The 22,650-nt window shown below is 39.4% G+C and overlaps 1 protein-coding gene and 1 pseudogene across 2 annotated transcripts in view; both read left to right on the top strand.

Moving 5' to 3' along the window:
• The window catches only part of LOC147027096 (uncharacterized), a 547,644-nt gene that overhangs the window by 360,040 nt on the left and 164,954 nt on the right, over positions 1-22,650 (top strand). For both annotated transcript variants that reach the window (XM_085883264.1, XM_085883263.1), the window contains 6 exons: positions 741-794; positions 1,871-1,978; positions 9,505-9,558; positions 16,124-16,177; positions 17,685-17,729; positions 18,232-18,285. In XM_085883264.1, the coding sequence (XP_085739390.1) occupies positions 741-794; positions 1,871-1,978; positions 9,505-9,558; positions 16,124-16,177; positions 17,685-17,729; positions 18,232-18,285 (369 nt within the window). The remainder of the gene's footprint in view (positions 1-740; positions 795-1,870; positions 1,979-9,504; positions 9,559-16,123; positions 16,178-17,684; positions 17,730-18,231; positions 18,286-22,650) is intronic.
• LOC147027097 (uncharacterized) lies at positions 6,617-7,483 on the top strand (annotated as a pseudogene).

The following is a 22,650-nucleotide window of genomic DNA, read 5'->3' as shown; positions in this document are numbered from 1 at the left end:
ATTGAGTTGAAATTTGAAAAGGATTTACAGATCAGGTCACTGAATTCAACCACCTATTATTTTTTGGTAACCAGAGGCAAAAAGGTCAACATAGACCATAAGGTCAACAGAGGCCAAATTTGTAAAATCCTCAATTTTAATCCAATTAACTTGAAATTTGAAGCGAATTTGCAAATCAGGTCACTGAATCCAACTACCTATTAATTTTGAGGTAAATGTAGGCCAAAAGGTCAAAAATAGGCCAATTTGCGCCAAAATTTTCTGGAATCCTCAATTTTCATCCGTTTGACTTGAAATTTGAAGAGTATTTCATTTCAGGTCGCTGAATTCAACTACCAATTGATTTTACGGTCAAAAGGTCAACAGGCCTGATTTCTAAAATTGATAGATAGGGCCAAAAACTAAATATATCACTATATCTCAAAAAGTTGTGGACCAGTTATGACAAAACAAGGTGGATGAGTTGAATAGGTGACAAGAACAATTGAATTGGATTTTGGTTTGGATACAGCCCATCAGTGGGATACAAAACGTGAAATGTTCCACCTGGCAAAGGTATGCGCTCTCCCGAGTGCCATTTTGCTTTGTGCTGTTTTTCCAAGTTGTATTTCCAAGTTTTTTTATTATATAATTATTATTATTATTATTATTATTATTATTATTATTACTTTAAGGACTTGGTCAAAGAAATGCACATTACTGCATTAGTGTTTCAAGAGAAATGAAATATTCCCTCACAGGGTGAAGATGGTTTTCATGGATTCAAGGGAGATATGGGACCAAAAGGAGAAAGGGTAAAGCCATTAAACTTTCTCTTTCAAATGATCAAGTTGAAATGTTTCAAGCCTTGAACGTTTTTCAGATTATTTGAAGGTTTATTCTTGAATTTTTTGCTGGTTCTTGAGCATCCTTCCTCCATGTGAAAATGTACAGTCTCATTATTTTACCTGTTAAAACAGACCATCCATATTTAGTTTTCGACATGTTCAAGACTACCAACTCAAATAGTTTAAACGTTTTCCTCAAGGGAATGGGGTAATGGTACAGGAGGATTCACAAAGGTGTCCCTTTTGATATATGATTCCTCTGAGCTACAGAGTTGCAATAGGGTTAGTCACAAGGCAAATGAACCACAAAGTCATTTTATCCTCAAAAGAGATGTCCCATTCCGACTGATCCTTAAATGGAAAGTACCTTTTGTTCATGGGAAAAATGTTAACTCATCACACTGACAGCAACATGGACTCTCTCTCATGTGTCCTATCGGATTGCCCTCTGGAATTGCCATTTCGAAGCACTTTTTCCCTAACCTGCACAGCTCTTCCCATTTGTTATAATGTGTTTCATGGTCATTGTGGTCAGATGGATTTGTTATCTCCTTCCTCACTTGCATTTAGTGAGACCATTAGAGTGCAGGATTGTGCCTGAAAGTGTGTTTCAGATAACCGTAATTGCACCATCGACTCATGTCTCAACAGTAAAATTGAATTTTCATTTTGCTGCAGGTTTTCTTCTTCTTCCTCTGTTTAGTTAATTCCCCACTTTGATGTTCAAGTGCAGTGGATTTCCACATAGTCCTCCTGGCTATTTCCATTTAAATGATTTTATTTATGATGTCAATTGTTGAATAGTAAGGGTTAAACTGGGGAAATAATAAATTAAACTTCCTTTTGAAGGTAGGGTGCAATCATTTTGTCATTATTGGTGACTGCATGCTACAAATAGCGTTCACAAACAAACTCGCACAACTATGTTGGATTATCCGACGTGCTGTTTAGGGATCCCAACTGACGGATGTACTTGAACATAATACACGTAAATAGGTATTTGTTGTTTTTTTCCATGTTAATAACTTGTTTTTTGTTTTCAGGGAGAACCAGGTCCTGTGGGACCACGAGGAGAGGATGGAACAGAGGGTCCAAAGGGTCGGATGGGAGGCAGAGGTGACCATGGACCTTTAGGGCCTTCTGGGGAAAAGGTGGGTTTTCAGTTTTTAATTATTATATCATTACATATGCTATTTATTTAGCAACTGCATATCTCATTGAGATTTCATTGTGAAATTGGTTGCATAATTATTTCTCTGTAGACATTTGTATGGTGGAGCATTTGTACCTGAATGCATCATCTTTTGAAAATATATAATTGGTTATTTAACATTTGGAAGAGTGCTATAAAACAGGAGTGTCAGCTTAACATCCTACCTGTAATTGGATTTCACCCTCTGGGATGAAATCCAGCAATGGACAGCACATGACCAACTGGGCTAATCTGTAGCCGACCATGTTCTTAATGTACCTTTCAAAGAATGCTTACCCGCTCATATAGCTAATACCTCCTGGGGGGGGGGGGGGGTTCTTGTTCTGTGCTGAAGAACCTTCCTCAGAGAGTTATTTTTCCAGTATTTCAAAAATTGAGTCATGGGGTGAAAGGTAAGTCTCAATCTCACATGATTCACATGAAAAGAGGCTCTAAAATCTCACACACAAGTGATGCATATTTGTGTGGATGATTAGTATTGCTCTTAGCAGATGCCACACTTCCTTTGTTGTGCTGCACAGTACTTGCTACCAATGGACAGACTAAAAGGTCAGATCCCTGTGTGTTGTTCACCCCAGCCTCTTTTACAAATTTAAATATTGGAACTTACTTTATGATCATACTTATGACCAAACGCATAATATTTTTTGATGCACTTTTTGTCATCTTTTACTCTACCAGAATCATATACGTATATACAGAGTGATCCAAAATTATGTGAAACTTTTTATTTAATTACAATTTCTTTCTATTATTGGTCGATTTATTTATTTATTTTTGTGGAATAATAAAGAGGATTAATTATTTATTTGTTTATTGTTGTGAAAATATACTTCAACAAGCAATTTATAAGGAGCAAAATCATTAGTAGTTGATGACATGCTCAAACCAAGCACCGTACCTTAACCACACAGACACTGAAGTTGTCGATGACTCACTCAGCTGGGATCTGGAGCTGGTACATGTCTGATTTCCTGTCTGATGTTATTTCTTAACTTCTGTGGTGTGTAGGAGTTGTTTTCGTAGACTAGCTTTGAGAGACCCTCATAGGAAGTAATCGGGATGAGACAGATCCGGGGAGCAGGGGGCCGTGGGTTGTACGTCCATTGAGAAATGAGTCAGTCACCCGGGAAGATGTCTTGCCAGAAGGAATCTTCTCTGTAGCATGTCCACATTGTTATGGGCCAGTATTTTCATTTAATTGTGCTTTTGTGAAGGTTGTTCTGGTTGTGGAATGTTTTGTTGGGTGGAATGACACCAACGGCAGCTGCAGCAGCCTCAGCAATGGCAGCACGAGGTGTAAAAGACACGGACAGTTTGCGGAAGATATGTACAACTCCAACAGTTTGTGTCAAGAAAGAGAAGGAAAATGAAGGAAGGAGAAGGAACGGAGGAGATAAAGGGGAGAAAGGAAATGACACATTTTCCTGAGCTGTTGTGCTTGTTTTCATGTAGTGCAAATCATTTTAAAACTAACTAATCCAGTAAAGGAGGAATTGGGGGTCTTCTGTATGCGAACCTTAGAAGTTCCGTGACTCCAATATTCCTTGACCACGACAGACCAACTTCACCCCACTGTACCTTGGTCGGTGGCGATTCAGCTTCATTTCTCATATCATACCCAGTGAGGTATAATTTGCTGAACTCGCTCTACTCGTCAAATCTACTTGTTGACATTGCACTGCTGTTGTCTCGGAGATGACTTCAAATCTCGCATATCCTCGCTGGTACCGTTTTGGGTGATTTATGTGCCATTGTCAAGAAGGCAGCTTGCAGGTTCTTCCAATCTCTCATATTCTTCAAGTAACACATTGTCGTTAACAGCATGGAGTTCCTGTCTTCGACATCTCTCGCACAACTTTGCCCGTGGACTCAGGTTCTTGTCCACACTTCAGTGATGTAAGGCTTTCAGATTCTGAGGATTTTAACGATGCGACTGCCCTGTCGGCTTCATCTTGTACGTACCCTCTGGACTAGATCCTTTCAAACATGCTCACAGCTGACCCTTCACCCATTTATAACAAGCTGGAGTTTATTGTACAAACGGTTTGCTTGAGATTAGTTCCCATCTCAAGAGTCGTGAGTTAACTTATAGCTGCATTGTTGTCCATGACATTTGTATTTATTTAATTTGGGGATTCGTCAGAAAATCATTAAGTATTACCTTTATTTAGTATTAGTGTGTTTTCAGCATGGATTAATAAATATTCCTTATAAAGTTATCCTTATGTCTCTTGTTGTATGTAGGTTTCACCCTTAAAACAACACAAAGGGCACATTAGTGTCATTATTTATTTTTGGCCGTGGCATCCTCAATGTTATCAGTGCACTCGCAGTGGTGCCTCGAGATGGGCATGTAACATCGTATCTATTAGTGTTTACTGTCACTGTCTATCTGGCTTTGGTCTCAAAGAAGAGAGATCCGATTATCCCGCTACATCCGGGAGCACACCAAACCATTAATTTCGCTACAGAAACTGGTTGTTCCATATGGTTGTGAGGTTGGTGTTCTGCTAAAAATCGCATGTTCTGTTTGTTAACATGGCTGCTGAGATAGAAGTGGACTGCATCACGAAATAAGATTTTGTCCAGAAAATCCGATCTTCTTCAATCCGCTGGGTAATAGTGTTGCAAAATTTGAGCTTCTTCCTCTTACTTATTTTGGTCTGGTGCTGCAATAGCTACATCATGTATGGATACAGTTTCAGATCCTCACATATGATTCCGCCAATGGTCGTGCGATAAGTTCCCACCAGCTGTGCAAGTCAGTGTGTCTTCTTTTTTAGATAAGCCTGCAAAACTTGTCTTACAGCCTCTATCTTATTAGATGTTTTCACTGACTGATTTTGACCACTGTGTCTTTTAATTTGGTCTTTCACACTTTCAGTGATAGTTTTTTTATTTGGGATTTTTTGCATTTGGATAGACCCTGCAAAACTGCCATTGCCTGGAAACAAGACTTTGTCACAAAATATGTCTCCAGAATGAGCATCTGTTAGGGGCACAGAGAAATGATCTGACATGGTTGAAACTTCTATAGATGGGAAAAACTTTTTTAACCCCTGTCTGTCTGTCTTTCTGTCTGTGAGCAGGATATCTCTAAAACCTATGCATGGATTTGGATAAAACTTGGTGGACAGATTGGGTATGTGACAAGGATGAAGTGCCTCGATTTTGGTGAAGATCCGGATCTGGATCCAAATCTGAATACGATAATTCAAAAAATACATTTAAAGTGATTTATCACCATTGAGAGAAAGGGCCAAAAATGATAGAAATCATGATATTTTGAAACGTCGACAGATTATGACAAAATATGGTGGATGAGTTGGGAAGGTGATAAGACCAAGCCAATTAGATCTTGGTTAAGGTCCAGATGCAGATCCGGTCTATCAGTGCAATACAAAACGTAAACTGTTCAACCTGACAGGTGTGCGCTCGACAGAGTGCAATTGTAGTTCACTAATATCATCATTTTCAGATATCCGGTAGTGAACAGCAGTTGGGAATTATATCCAATGTATCCATTTGTTAGTTTAGCAACCTATAGTTATGGCTGAATGACTCAACGTTTCGGCCAGAAACCTGACATGCACCTAGCTTCTACTAGCCTTTATTAAGAGCAATTTTCTTGTTTACCTCCTCCCAGATATACCTGGGGGAGGGGGTGGGCCTGTTCCATCAACCAATCACAAAACTGTATTGCAGGACCTCATGACCTTGGACCAGTGACAAGCTTGTCTTGTATGTCTCCAAGCCATATGTTGCCCTTTGTTGGTTATATTTCACTTTGCCTCTGTCCTCCTCCCACCATCGGCGCCTTTCTGGTGTATTTGTATCTGAGGGGACCGTAATCCTGTGATAACGCCACAGTTTCCTTTGTCAGAGGTGACCTCGTTTGCCCAGTGTGCCATGCTTCTAGTATTTGCCTCCTAGCACAGTTCAGGGATGCCGCCAGCATGTTCACATTGTCCCACAGGGGGACATTGCCCACCCTTAACCCATGCTTCGTGACAGCAGACCTTTCAAAATGATTGCACTCGAAGGCCTTCTGATGTTCTTCAATGCACTGGCTTAAGGCTCTTCCCATCTCTCCTATGTATTCTGCACCACAGTCACATGGAATGGTGTATACCACACCTGTGCGGTCATTCTTTTCTATTCTGTCCTGTGATGTGATCATGTCACGAGTTGAAACCACCATCACACAAATACCGGACAACATCAACAATGAGGTTCGGTCACGTGCGGCAGCAGTCTTTCTCCGCTCACTTTGTTGCAGCCGAGATGAGTTCAACCTAGATTTGGTACAATGCCGAGCCTTGCAAGAGCTGCTGAGAATGGATAATATTGTGGTGGTCCCATGCGACAGTGATGTTGGACTGCTCAACACACAAGGACAAGATACAAATGTTATTGAATGACACGACCACCTATGAACATATAACGAAGGATCCAACCAAAAAGGAAGAATGCATGTTAAACACGCTGCTCACAAAAATAAAAACAACAGGAAGGTTATCGAGTGTAAACTATCAGCGACTATATAGCAGCAACAGTGTTGCTCCCAGAGTATATGGTTTACCCAAAATTCATAAAGAAGACGTCCAATTACGGATCATTGTCATGTATCAATGGGCCATCATATGTATTGTCCAAGTTCGTGGCGAACATACTGAAATATCTCGTGGGAAAAACCTACCGAGGATTGCACAACAGTTCCGAATTTGTGAAATGAATAAGACACACCGCTATCCAACCATATGAATCCATGGTATCTTTTGACGTCATTCTTTATTCACAAATTTCCTAACAACCCTGGCAGTTGAAGTGGCCAGACAGCGGCTAATTGAGGGTAATTGCTAGAAACAAGCCACCTACAGGTTGAGTGCAAAAGACGGTTGTGACCTCCTCAGCATATGTCTTTCTTTCACCTATTTTGTCTTTGATGGCACTTACTATAAACAGGTGTTCAGCACTGTGATGGACTCCCCGGTGACTTCTATAGTCCCCAACATGGTGGTGGAAGAGCTTGAAACACATGGCATCCTGCCCTTCCCAACACACCGCATGCCTGGCACTACTATGTAGATGACACTTTTGTCATCTGCCCAAGCACGGCTATTAACACAGTCAATACAGGAGGGCATTAATAGAACGTTTCCTTCCATTAAATGTACATGCAAGGAAGAACAGGATGAGTCGCTTCCGTTTCTGCACACTATGGTGATGAGGAACCAAAATGGACGTTTAAGTATGGCAGTGTGTAGAAAACCCAGCCAAATGGATCGTTATCTTGATTTTGTGTCTTTCCATCTGATGCACCACAAAGGAACTGAAGGAAACACTTGTGAAAAGGGCAAGGAATATACCGTTCACTGTAGAGGGTAAGACGAGTGAGAATGAGTATCTTAAATGGGTATTAAAAGCCAATGGGTTTTAAAAGATGGGTGGGTATGAAAATAATTTGTGTTAAAAGAGCTGTGGATGAACTCTGGGAAGGGTTTGAAAAAGCAGAGCTTAGCTTGGGTGGCCTTTCATGGTTGCTTTATGCAGCTTCTTCAGGTGGAAGAGCCTGGGAGGAGTCAAATACATATATACTTAATAATAAAAATATACCAATGTCACCCTCAGGGTGACCCGTATCTTGCCAAAAGGTGACCACGTGTGACTTCTTTAAGGTCACACTGAGGTGAACAGAGCTGCTATCCACCAGGAGCGACTCCTTGAGGAATATCTGCCTACGAGAGATTCCGATGAGAATCGTTCTACAGAGTAACCATGAAAAATATGCGTTTCCCTCATAACGTCACCAAATGACGTCATAATGTCTCAAGCTTGACATATCTAGAAACCACTCATCGAGGTGTTCAATTTGAGGTACTACACGATATGGTTCCTAAAACTTGAAAATTTGACCTTGGCGTCAAATATGTTTGACCTCAGGCGCTAACCATGAAGGTCAAGGCCAATCGCCACCAAAAATTAATCAGTTGAGCGCCAGACCATGAACTATATTCCCATGAAGTTTGAAGACGATCCGATCAAAATTACTCAAAAAATAAGAGTTTCGTCGACTCCCCTGATTTGCGACAGTGACCTTGACCTTTGACCTTGACCTTCAAAATTTTGTGCACTGAAAGGGACCTCTATAGGCCTCTGATATGCGAAGTTACAAAAATTTCCAATGATAACTGTGCTCTGCAGAATTTTTTATACGTGATTACAGACAGACAAACAAACAAACAAACAAAAAAAAAAAACATACAAGCTGATTAACATATCTTGCAAAAACTTCGTTTTGGCAAGATAATAAAATAAATTTAAAAAAAAAAACATTCAAGCTGACTAACATATCTTGCATAAACTTCGTTTTGGCAAGATAACAAGATATTTGTGATCACAAAGCGATTGCCAGGGGTAAACCTCGCTCAGCGCCCACAATCCAATGATGGCCATATTATTTCTGGGCCGCCATATGACCTTGACCTTAAACATATAGGGATGGAGTGTAAGTTAAGAAAATGTGTCCCCATCTCCAATCAATACAAAAAACTCAACATCATGAAAATGGAAGGAAAATTATTCAATTACAATTTATGATCAAAATGGTATATTTTATTCATTCAATCACAATCTGAAAAAGTATATCAAGAAAACTAATCAAATATCAGGTGCATAACTTCAATGCAGGTCCAACATTATGATGCAAGAATATATTGGAAGGCCAAGTGGCCTTTGAGATGCTGCATTGGCAAAATTGAGCGACGACAAAAAACATTATAATTGGAAATACTAATTTTGGAAACAAACCCGACGACAGCTATAAGCCTCCTCCTTTCTTTTAGGGGAAAATATAAAAATATAGCTCACCTTGTCATAACCATATTCCATCAGCAGACAATCATATAAATGTGGCTTAGTTCTGACATCATTCTTCCACTATACATTTACCATTCAGATGATGTCCAGGGTGAAACAGAAAGGAATAGATGTTTTTTTTATTGTTGTAACTTTTTATTTTACATCAGAATGACATAAAACTGGCTTGATATTGTGTAGCAAATGATAGAACAACTTTTCCTTTGAACACAAATTATATTAAAAAAAATTACATTAAAAACAACCCGAATTATTAATGTGACAAACTTATGGCATATTAAAAAATATCTAGTCCTTTCTGTTTCATCCTGTACATTTTCCATTCAGATGACGTATGCAGTTGTGTTTCAACGAAAGGTGTTTATCCAGGCTTTGGATGTTTCTTTCTTTGATATTGTCTCTTGCAATTTCTAATTTACATCCTGATGGTTTTGGTTTTGTGCACGGAGTTTATGATAATGTGCAAATAGTATTTCCCCAAATTCTTAATGTCGTTTGCAGCTTCTTTTCTCAACTATATGTCTTCTGCATTTGCGTAAGGAAAGCTAACAATTTTTTTTTGTTTGCTTGTTTCTTAAATAGGGCAAGATTGGTGTTCCCGGGCTTCCTGGGTATCCTGGAAGGCGAGGCATTAAGGTTGGCCATTATTCACCTGATATCAAACCCACACAAATGGTCATGCATGAATAATCTTTAAATACAACCGTCGATATAATTTTTTTTTAATGTTATTGCACATTGTTGTTGTTGAAAATGTAGATAACCTTTTTGGGGATACAAGATCGAAGATCATGAAAGTGTGAAGTGCCAGAGAGTAGAAAATAATACACTGAGAGTAGGGCTGCAGTGGGACAGCATGTGGCTGCAAGAAGGGGATGAATGTATAGGGAAGAGAGAGAGAGAGAGAGAGAGAGAGAGAGAGAGAGAGAGAGAGAGAGAGAGAGAGAGAGAGAGAGAAGAAGAGAGAAGAAGAGAGGAGAAGAGAGGAGAAGAGAGGAGAAGAGAGGAGAAGAGAGGAGAAGAGAGGAGAAGAGAGGAGAAGAGAGGAGAAGAGAGGAAGAATCTGCAAATCGACAGGGAAATGTAAAGGGATTGGTGAGTCTGCAAATTGACAGGGAAATGGAAAGGGGTTGGTGAGTCTGCAAATATATGGGGAAATGTAAAGGGGTTGGTGGGTGTGCAAATAGATGGGGAAATGTAAAGGGGTTGTTGAGTCTGCAAATAGATGGGGAAATGTAAAGGGGTTGGTGGGTCTGCAAATAGATGGGGAAATGTAAAGGGGTTGGTGGGTCTGCAAATAGATGGGGAAATGTAAAGGGGTTGGTGAGTCTGCAAATATATGGGGAAATGAAAAGGGGTTGGTGGGTCTGCAAATAGACAGGGAAATGTAAAGGGGTTGGTGGAACTGCAAATCGATGGGGAAATGTAAAGGGGTTGGTGAGTCTGCAAATAGATGGGGAAATGTAAAGGGGTTGGTGGGTCTGCAAATAGATGGGGAAATGTAAAGGGGTTGGTGGGTCTGCAAATAGATGGGGAAATGTAAAGGGGTTGATGTGTTGCTTATTGAGGACAGAAAATATCATGAGTTAGGATGAAGTATAAACTTAGGTGGTGGTGCACTACCAGCCTAAATCTCTTGAAGAAAGACTTATTTTTGTCATTTTTAACTCCACCAGCATGTCACACTGGCAAAGGGAACCCTCCCCTTTCAATCCCGCTAAACCCAAGGCATTGATAATTGTTGGTATCAATGCCGTGGAAGTTATGTCATAAGATCTTCTTTTGTGTCGTACATTTGTCACAGGCCTATATGTTTGCCATACATTGTTTTCTGACCTCACTCCATCATATCAAGATTAACCATACATCATTGACTATTTTAGGCCATGCAAGATCTTCTTCTGACCTTCTCATTCTTTCTCATCCAAGCTGCCATCTCACACGTCACATGCATTCTTTTCCTTCTATTTTGCAATCCACTTTCTTTCTCACATGGTATATTTCTTAAATTTAATGACATTATACATGCTACTTCATGCATATTTATTTTTCATTCATTTAATTATTTTGAGGTTTTCATTTTTCCAGAATCAATTTTCTCTTCCTATGTACACTGATGCATATGTTCGCCTCCATCCCCAAACCCCTTCCACATTTTTCATGTTTTTGACTTGTCATGTGCTGTATGTGTGTTGTTTTGTGTGATGTGTTTTTGTGCGTGCTCCTTGAGGCGTACAAATTCAAATGGAATATTTAATTTATCATTTGTCTTTTATTCACCTGCATTGTGAATAGTCTAAAGTTTTCCGTGTATGCTCTTGCCATTTTGTAAACACCTGATTTACCACCATAGCCATGCCAGACATTGTGCTGTGATCTTAGGCTGCTGTATCTATGGCAGAAATAATCCCATGGATACAAGTACACCTTCATTTTCCTCTCTCCTATCTTTGTATTCTTTGTCCACTTCAATCAAAGCTCTTCACTTTGGCCATCTCACCTGCTTACTCTTAATTGTTTTAACAGTTACTAATGCTTCCTCAAAGTTTCCTTGTACTCTCACACATGTTTTCTTTCAATTTGTGTTCATGCTTATTTTACTGGGTTTTTGTTTTTTGTTTTATGTTTTAATATTTACTGTAAATATGATTTGTATAGTGTTGAGGCCTGATGATAAGGGATGTGCGGAAGAATGAGTGCAAGGGGAGGACACGCGGGGTGAACAAGATGGATACAGCCGAAAACTCTCAATCACTGAAGTGAAAGGAAAAACTGGAAACCCGGAAAGAGGTGGGCTGAGGGAGTGTTAATGGGGGTATAAAAGATCATGGTTGTGGATCGGGGATGACAGCTGTTTTGAAGTCCTGAAGGGAAGAATGATTTTGAAGAGACTTTCACCAGAAGGCAGACTGTATGCACCATGCAGAAACATAGGGCAGGGGGTTCTGGGAAGGGTAGAAGGTGCAATACCAGAAAGGAGTGGTGGAAGCCAGAAAGACCACTGACTAGCCCACAATGTGATAGTGATAGGCCCAGAGAATCAGCTTCATCACAGGAAATTCCAATGATTTTGAAAGACTTGGTTTGTATGCCGTCAAGCTGAGCAAGATGTGAGGAATGGGGTGCCAGCTGTTTTTTTTCCTTTATGTATCTTCCTTTTTTTCCAAAGCTTCGAAAACCTGTCTTAACTGTCTGTTCCCAATTGGCTGTTCTTTTGTAATTATTCCAGTTATCTTCTTACTTGTGTGGGTGAATCAGTGATCATGTCCTGAGGACAATGATCCGGCAAAGGCAAAGGTTGTTGGCTAAAATCCAGCTGAAGGCAGCAGTATTATGGCTCGTCTCAGGGAATTTACTGTGTCATGCTCATAATTTCAGTAAAAATCAAGCTGGCTCATGAATGACCTTCAGGAAAGAGTTAATCTGACTGACCATCTTTTATCTGGGCTATGTGGGGCTTCAGAGAGTTATAGTCAACCACACAAACGAAAAATGCATATTCCATATGTATGTTAGGCCAATAACCTTGGGAACCCCTTGTGCATGATGTCACCGAGCCAACACTTTTTGATTCACTCTTAATGTGATCAGAGTATGCTCTAATTGTAACAAAATTATAATACTGATCACATCTCCCAAATCATTGAAAGATTTAACTCACCATTGTTTGAGATGCTGTTGTACTCATTTAAGTGAGAAGATAAACTTCTGTCATTGATGCCACAACCTTTCTCTTTTTTTTTGTAGACAAAGTCGAGGCTCATGGAAGTGCTTTAGCACAGAACAAACCAGAACATAACAGCAGAACAGAAAGAACGTGATGGAAAAGGGAGAACATACTAACAGCAGGGTAGAGGGCCAAAACATAGGGACGTACACTTGGAGGAAGAATGAGAGTCAAGGGAGTCGGGGTGGAGTTAGAAAAACAGGGGGTGAAAAAGCTGGCTACAAGCTCAAACACAGCAAGAAGCAGACTGAAGGAACAAGGTGAGAAAGGTGAGGATGAAACAGTAGTGGAACAAATAAATAGAAAAACAGAAGTGGAACAAATAAATAGAGGGAGGAGGAGGAGATTGCGACCATACTCTGTGCAGAGCGTTGGTGCTGCTTAAGCAGTCTCCTTGGCTGTTGGGCACAATCCTAGATGGGTCACCACTCCGACACAGTATACCAGCATGCTGGCACTCATTTTGCCAACCTCAGAAGGATGACAGGTTGAGTTAACCCCACCTGGTATTAATTCAACAGCTGAGCAACAGCTGAGCGGGGTTTGAACTCAGGACCCTCGGATGCAAAGCCCGCCACCCTAACCATTAAGCTAACACCAGGCGTTAAGTGAGGGGGGAGGGGGGCTGCAATAACATGAAAAGTATGGGATGGGCTTGGTAAGAGTTAATGAGGGTAGAACAGATCATGAGTATGGATTGGGGGTGACCTGTGGTGGTGGTGGTGAACAGCTATATTGAAGCCCTGGAGGGAAGAATGAGATTGAACAGATTGAGGAAGTTGATTTCACAGGTGAGAGAAAAGAGGAACAAATGAGTGGAAGTGAGCTTTTGGACATTTTGGCCACCACTTCACAGTGTTGCTGTTGCTATCTCCATTCCAATGGTGTCCAGGGCCAACATTTTTAATCTTTCAACTCAGGAATGTAGTCTTGATCTCCAATGAGTAAGGAAACGTCAAACAATCACATAACAAGCCTTATGATGTAATGGGAGATAACAAACCATGCTAGCATTTGGCATCTCACTCACTCCTTTGTGCACCCAGGTAAGATGTAGTCAATCAGAGGGAGGTTTTTGAAAGGGAGGGGGGTATGTGTGGGATTTTGAAGAACGTAAAGAAAGAAGGTGGTTGTGTATAACTTTAATAATATGCTTTTGTTCTAATGTCATGCCTCAATAAATCCTCCCTCTATTTTCTGATATATTTGTCGGACATAAGGCAGCAAATCGATGAAAGCACCATCACCATATGACCACCATGCAATATCCAAACCAATAGCCTATTTTTAACTCACCAAATAATTGCCACAAACAAGTTCCATGAGAATTGAGGATATTGGAAAACAACTATGACTAGAAAGCATCTTAAAATGCAAAGTCCATTTGCGTCTGCCTTGTAGTTAGACTTATTCTTCTTCCATATGCTAAACATGATGAAAACAGCTAATATATATATATATATATATGACGATTCTAGGTGACCTTGACCTTTTGACCTCAAAAGCAATCGGTTTCAGTCACCCAATATGCAAACCCTGCTCAAATTTCAAGTCAATGAGATGGAAATTGACTATTTTGTGACCTTGACCTTTGATCTTTTGACCTCAAAACAATTGGCTTCTGCCGTTTTATTTATGAACCTAATCAGTGACCCAATATGCAAACCCTGTTCAAATTTCAAGTCAATTTGATGAAAATTGATGATTTTATGCAACCTTGACCTTTGACCTTTTGACTAAAAAAATTAAAAAATTGGCTTTTAGATTTTGATTGGTAAACCAATTCAGTGACCCATTATGCAAATTCTTAAAATTTCAGGTCAATTGCATGAAAACAGAAGATTTTATGTGATGCTGACCTTTGGTCTTTTGACCAAATTATTAATTTGTCTTCTCCATATTCTCATAATGAAGCTTTGTTGAAAATTTGATGACAAAAGCTCAAATGGTAAAAGAAAAAAAAAAGAACAAGTTACATCCAGACATCCAGACAGACAGACAAACAGAAGTGGTTGCAAAGCCCCCTCTCCCGCTCCGCAGGGGATGAGCTAATTATACAATTATACTAAATGATGGACTCTAATCTTTTCAGTAACCCATCCCTTGTTATGCCTCCTTCCAAATCCAAGCTTTCCAAGCACCTCCACTTATTTGTCCCCCGATTATCGCACTTGTAGAATTGTCTCCTTGAGTTTTTCCGATTCCACTCTTTCCTATAATCTTTTAAGACAGCAACCCAATGACATTTCTATTCTAGCTAACTCGAAAAGTTTTGTCTACTTTAGTCTTACTTGACGCAATATGATCTTGTTCGCCATATGTTGACCATCCATCTTGCTTGACTTCCTATCTTTAATCTCTTGTATGTTGGTGGGATTCTGTTTACTGATAAATTGAATATAATGGATATTGTGAATTAATAACTTGAGAAGTAAGTTAATAACGTGAAATTTAGGTTATTTTTCGGTTCTGAATGTATGTTCTAAAATGTGTTCTTTTTAGACCTACAGTAAGAAAAGGGATTAATTTGGAATAAAAAAAAAAATCAAATTACATTTGCGATCTTGCATTTGTATAAATATTATTGCGATTTAGTAGTATGATCCAAACTGCCGATCACAGGTCACAAATACACAGACCTCACCTTTCCTGGCCAAAACTATTATATTTTCACGGTCACGATTATATATTATCGTCTCGATTTGATGCCAACTCATTGCTAAAGAAAGATTCTCATTGTCTCTTTCTTCAATTGCCCATGTCTCACTTTGTTACCTCTGCCACTGAAGGTGAAGAAGGTTATGTTTTCACCCATTTCTGTCTGTTTGTCTGTTTATCTGTGTGCAGGATATGTCATAAAGTTGTGAACGTATCCTGATGAAATTTTGTGGACAGGTTTGGTGTGTAACAAGGACGAACTGATTAGATTTTGGTGAAGATCTGGATCCGGATCTGACTAAAAGAATTTTTAAGTGTTTCTTCACCATTAAGAGATAGGACCAAAAATGATATCGCACGATATCTCAAAAAGTTGTGGACGCATTCGGACGAAACTTGATGGACAGGTTGGGTGTGTCGCACGGACAAGATGTTTCTGTTTTGATGAAGATCTGAATCTGGATCTGGATACGAAAATTATTTAATTTTTGAAGTGATTCTTCACCATTGAGAGATAGGGCCAAAAACCTTAAAGTACTGTATATCATATTTCAAAAATGTATTGGGCCCTATATGTTCTCGTAGATCAGGCATTACATGGAGGAGTTATGCGCTCCACTGAGTGCCCTTCAGGTTCATCTTGTTTACCTCATTTTTATATCCATCATCTTGACAGTATCATAAAGGCTAAAACAATTCATTTCTGTGCCTAGTTGATGATGTAAGCTTTTGTACTTACACATGAACATCGCTCGTTGTCATTTTAGATAAAAGTCTAATCCTGGCTTGCACAATCCTCCTGTCCTTCCTACTCAGGGTGTGATGGGTTTTCTTGGATCTCCTGGGGCAGACGGAGAAAAGGGCGCACGAGTAAGAAATGAACATTTTTTTTTTTCCAACATTACCCCTTGAACCATACACCAATACTGTTCACCCATTTGGGATTCCATAAATGATGAAATTGCCTCCACATTGTCTGTCACTGTTGAGCACCGTCTTTGGGATGATATTGCACTCGAAGCACGACAAGAATATGAGTGCGGAATGGTCGGTTGCGATATGGCAGTTGCTGCAGCCACAGGCAGGCCTGATGAACCTTTCCCGATCCTATTTCTTTATTGAAGTGACCTTCAGCACCCAATCGGCTTGATGAAAGATGCCAGCAGTGTACGTCTCGATTCACTGGACAAATGCTTTGTTGGTAGTGCTCGTTATGGATTGCTGCCAACCTCAGGAGAGAATATAGAGCTTTGGCTCCCTGATTAAATTCCCATATAATGCTGCACGTTTACAGGACACTTACTGAATGGTTGCTGAACACATGACTCGTGCATACAAGCTTTTCTACAGATAGAGTACACATCACCAACTGTTTGAGATATGTGCCTTCTTTTTACGACAAGGTGGACATATGTCAAACTTTATGTTTCGTATAATGTATTATATATGTCTTTTTATCGAAAAGGAAAAAAAATTCACTCTGAAGAGTGGAGTAAAACTTTTACCAGCTGATTGAATGTCCATTGAAGCAGAAGAAACAATTTTCTTTTCGTCGAAATCCTGCACATCATCGTCAAACTTTAAGCTTTACCAGACACCATAACTGTTGATTGAGACTTGTAAATATCAGTTGAATCTATGCTTACAAACAGCTTTTTCTGACACACATCCTGACTAGCTATCTTACTTAACAGATCGCACAATAGTTTTTAAAAAATTATTATCAGCACTTGCTTTACTTGTGCAAGAGAATGGAAATGGAATGCAGCTTCGTTTGTCCTGAAATGTGTGTCCTGACATTTAGTAAGTTATACGGTTTAATGCATGAAAATTGAACACCATCACAATGGCTGACGAGCACTTTCAGATCTCATTATGAAAGGTACCGTTTTGCATTTTCTTATCGATTGTAATGATTGACAAGGGGGGTGTAAGTGGAAAGTGGTAAGTGGGGGACAAGTGTAATGATTGACATTGACGTCATTGTAAAATTGATTCTGTTATTTCTTTAAAGGTCGTTGAAAAACAGCTTTTTCATCAATGACCTTGTCCAAGAGAACAATACCGCCTCAGCCAATCATGCTCAATTGGGTGCTCGAATTAAAATGTTCCAAAGCAGCTTGGAGTGACACTTCCTGTGATGCATGGGCATCAAATTGATGTACCATATTCATAGATACCTTTTGATATAATTGTTCATTAAATGAGCTGGTATGTTGCACAATGGCTTGAAAAATAACAATTTTCATTTTACTTTTGACACCAGAGAGTTAATTTCCAAATATTTTGGTATGGTGACAAAAGACACTTTATTCCTCTATTTATGCTTTATTACAATCAGTTTTGGACTGCTAATGATTTGCTCATTTGCAAACAGGGCCTTCCTGGAAAGCCTGGAGAAACTGGACAACGTGGAACTTCTGTAAGTATCGTGTGATGTTCTCAGCATACTATTATGCACCTTGTTCTTCTATAAGCCTCGATATTGTACACAAAAATGGAATTTACTGCTCAAAAGGACAAAAACGGCAGCCTTTGAAGGCTTCTGGGATTTGTTGTTGTTTCAAATTTGGCTCTTTGTCAAACGTCATTACTTCACATTATAGCGAAAAATCAGAGGGATTGCATAATGAAACATTACTCATGATTAAGGAAAATACACTGTGGATATAGAAACGCACACAGTAGTTCTGGCGATGTATTCGATGATCACTTACATTAAGTGGCTGTTCACATAATGACTAGAAGTAAACAGCATGAAAGGTCATCCTCCATACTGCCAGCTTTAGCATGAGATGATCAACAGAAAGAATCTATCCATGAGATGGAGGTGACATTGAGAAAGGGAGATAGCAGAAAAGAATGGATTAAAAGTGGATCGGGGTTTTGAAAACAACAATGAACAGATTAATTTATTTCTGCAGGGTGTTCGTGGTCGGCGTGGTCCAAGAGGTCATTCCGGGAAACTGGGACTCAAGGTGAAATCTTCTTCTATTCTCATGTCAATCAGAACCTTGTGCTTTTAACAGTAGTCACAGAAAGGACATGGACATTGATAATATAAAATCGATAGCTTCCCACCTGAAGTGGCTAATGCAAGCTGTTACGGGCCGGCCATCTACCATCTTACCCTCCGCAAGAGCATCCAATTATCCATTGTGAGAGGGAGAACAGTGTCGCTGCATGCTGTTCTATTTTATTATTGAATTCCTTTTTGACTTTTTTTTCCCAGTGAAAAGTAAGCTTTTCTTTTTAGGAGAGCATATATATATATATAGTTTCAGTCTTCTTTGCATCATCATGACGCAAACTTTTTATTTCAATTATTACATATATATATATATATATATATATATATATATATATATATATATATATATATATATATATATATATATATATATATATATATATATATATATATAGTCTTGCGATTTGTTGAGAGTAAGTTACCTTTATATTATACCAGCAAATATCACCTATCACTTCGGTGATGGGAATACGAAGGGCGGGGGTGGGGGGGGGAGAATAAGAGGGGGGAGAGGGAGGAGGTGGAAGAAGAAAGAGAGAGGAGGGAGGGGAGCAAGGAGGGGTGGGGGAAGGGAAGACAGTGTGAGGTGAGGGAAAGGAAAAGCAGACGTGTGGTGGAGCATTCATTACGAGACATACTGTCTCATCCATATGATTCTGCATGGAATAGCAGTGAAGATGGAAACAAAATAATGTCTGAAATCCATTTTCTACCAGTCATACTATAAATACCAACTGGAAGAAAGCACTGCCTGGATATATCTGGAGATAAACACTGCCTGGACACATCATATCCAGAGACAAACACTGTCCAGACATAAACACCACCTGGAGACAAACAAACACGGACACGTCCGGAGACAAACACCATCTGGAGATAAACACTACCTGGACGCAATATATTGGTGCTTGGCTGATATTGGCAATTTTTCCATTATCGGCAGATTAGAGTCAGTGCGATTACCGACTGCAGTACGGACTCTATGCAACCCAAAAACCTTGAGTTGCTTTCACCCTTGTTTTGGGGAAATTTAGTTAACAAATTAAAAAACAACAACATTGCATTATAGACGTTTCAAGGAGATGTGCATAAACATCTTTATAAACAGCTGCCAATTGTTGCGTGTCAGAGAGAAAAAAATTGGCTCTAATTTAGAAAACATGTTAATACAGCAAAGGACTCAGGAATTGGGTGCTGCCAAATATATTTTGCATTGAAACTCGCAAAGTAAAACTATATAACCTTTCTAAAGCACACTTGAGTTATATAAAATATCCAATTGCTTTAGAAACAGCTGCAAGGACAAAGGAAAACATGATCGCTTGTACGCTGCTGAGGTTAAAAGTTAAAACCTCCACCACCCATAATCATCATAAGGTATGGGATGAAGCTTTGCCACCAATGGTGCCCATAACCAAGCATGCAGGCATGCACACATGCCCACGGAGAGTCCCTATACAGACCCAAGTCTACCCATATGTACCACGTCCATGTGTGCTGTCTATGTACCTCTAGCTAGTCGCATCTGCCAACTGTACATCCCGATCGGGACACCAACTGTACCGCTATCGACTGGAGGGTGCTCGGCAAGTGGCTTAAGCACTCGAGCAAGCACTCCGTGTGATGTAACCAAGTTTGAATATAAAACATATTCATGTTCCGTCCATGTTTTGCCTCAGCATATTCATGTTTTTCCTTATGCATATTTATATATACAAGGAAATCAGACACAAATCGCCAATTTATTAAAATTTTCAGAGTTCACTCCAGATTTTGACAGTTATTTAGTCCACATGATCCAATTCTCTCAACTAAAATTGAATTTTCATTACATATTGAATTAGTCCGTGAGAGTCGATCATGGAAAACAATACTTTTGCATTTGCTCTAATCACAGAGATTTAAGTAGTTTGTATTCACACAGGACAGGGTTGTGACAATAATTCAAGAAGAGCATGAAGCTTCAGATGCTCCGAGTTTATTTGAGCGACTGATCTATGTACTTTGTAAGATCATCGTCGTGTAACTTCTGGTCGCTTAAAATGTTTTCCGTCAATGAGCATTCCATTATTTTGATGTCACTGTAAAATAACAATTTTTATTTTTATTTACATTGCAACCATATTTTCATCATCGTCGCATAAAAAAATCAACCGATCAATGTAATTCTCACATAGTCCACTGATCAGTTCTCCCATCAGGGGTCTCATGGATCTACCGTGACACCTGTAAAGCAGTAAAAAAATAAATCCTACGATAGCAAAGTCGCCCATCCAATACTTGATCCTTACAATAAATTTGGAATTTGATAAAGGTACTTATCCAAAAACGCAATTTTGTTAAAGATGTAATAGTAAATGCTTGTCGACATTGCTGATTAGGTGGCTGGTTAAATGACTTTCCAAATGGAAGTACACTTGAAAATATCTACTAAACATTATAACACAATCATTGAAAGGTTGTATGTATTTAGATGGCGTGATTGGTTTTCATCAATAGACTACACAGACATCATGTTTGCATTTATACTGTGAGAAAGAGCTGTTTTATATTTTATCTGCCTCAACTGAGCACACCAGCTTTGTTATGAGATTTATGCTTTTGAAATCCAACCAGCCGTCAATGTGTGTGATGCAATTACATTTTTACTGGCAAGAACCACGTGTTCCTTTTCACTGTGCTCTTTTTTGTTGACATTTTTTGTGACTGGATCTACTTTTGTTCTTGTTAGAGAAACGAAGGAACAAATTACTTGATATTTGATAGATAAAATGGGCTCATTAATTATGCATTGGGTATTCTCAAAGAAAATTGATATATATATATATATATATATATATATATAGGAGTAGTTTCAAGACAAGGATTTAACAAGTTGGAGTTTGTATAAAGCACCATTTTATGGAGTATTAAAAATAATTTTTGGTTTTTGTACTCATGCAATTATTCATTAAAGAGACAATTGATGAAACATGCAAAGTCCAGGTGTGTGTGTGTGTGTGTGTGTGTGTGTGTGTGTGTGTGTGTGTGTGTCTTGTGTCTTGTGTCTTGTGTCTTGTGTCTTGTGTCTTGTGTCTTGTGTCTTGTGTCTTGTGTCTTGTGTCTTGTGTCTTGTGTCTTGTGTCTTGTGTCTTGTGTCTTGTGTCTTGTGTCTTGTGTCTTGTGTCTTGTGTCTTGTGTCTTGTGTCGCAGCTCCCTGCATGAGCCTTGTAACCTAATTTTTTTTTAATGACCGGGAAAGTGCAGTTTGGTTTGTTCTTGAAAAAAAAAAATGATTCATATGGTTGTGCAAGGAAACCAACTCTTCTTTGAGCTCCGAATTTATAGCTCTATCTAAACAAATTCAAAAACCAGATCAGTACATCAACAACATAAAAATAGAAAGTAACCATAAATATACGAGAAATACTTTGTCTGTGACCCCCAAGAGGACAGTTTGAAATTGGCTTCATTGCAAAACATGCAGAATCTCAAGAGAAACTAAAGGTGTAATGAGGTGGGAGGACATGGTAAGCATCTGTGGAAGGCAACCTGGGGAATAGTATTTCAAGTCAAACATCATGACTCGAGCTGCCGGTTGAGCCAGACTTAAAATCGGGTAATTTATTGCAAAGCTGTGTTGCACACACAGCACTGACAAAACATCACATTTCAACAATATTGCAATGCAACACACAACCTTTTGGCATGTACATGATTTGCTTCCATTGGCTTTGTCTTCAAAAAGGTTATAATAAATATGATTAATGCATATGTGTGTATGTATTGTTACGGTTGTGGAAATTCACAGAACACCATTCAGGGTCCCCAGAGGTCAGTTATTTTGGTAAGTGTGTGTTCCAGGTTAGAATTCCCCACCGATGTATAAAGGGATTTATTCGTGTGCCGGGCTGTGCATCTTTGAGTTAGCCGTTATTCTGTTCTGTCTTTTATTTCAAACAAACAGTATCTCTTCAACGACACCACAGCGCCAACCACGCCACCTCCACCACCACACCAGCATCTCAGCAACCACGCCATCCCCACCACAGCGCCAACCACGGCATCTCAACCTCCACGCCATCTCCACAAACACCGTAATAGGAGCCACATTCTGCAGAAGGATGACCCTCCTTCACAAACAAAGAGCCAAGCCGAACTCTCCTGGAATTTTCCCTCAGAACGATGTAAGAAAAGAATGTCGGTTATCAGACCAAAAGAGCTAAGCCGAACTCTCCTGGAATTTTCCCTCAGAATGACGTAAGAAAATAATGTCGGTTATCAGACCAAAAGAGCCAAGCCGAACTCCCCTGGAATTTCCCTCCGCGCACCG

Source organism: Eptatretus burgeri, chromosome 5 (assembly GCF_056783735.1).
Source record: "Eptatretus burgeri isolate ZD-2024b chromosome 5, Ebu_testis_v1, whole genome shotgun sequence".
In the NCBI taxonomy this organism is placed as follows: domain Eukaryota; kingdom Metazoa; phylum Chordata; class Myxini; order Myxiniformes; family Myxinidae; genus Eptatretus; species Eptatretus burgeri.
The sequence above is the reverse complement of the archived record's forward strand: the minus strand, read 5'-3'. Positions and strand labels throughout refer to the sequence as shown.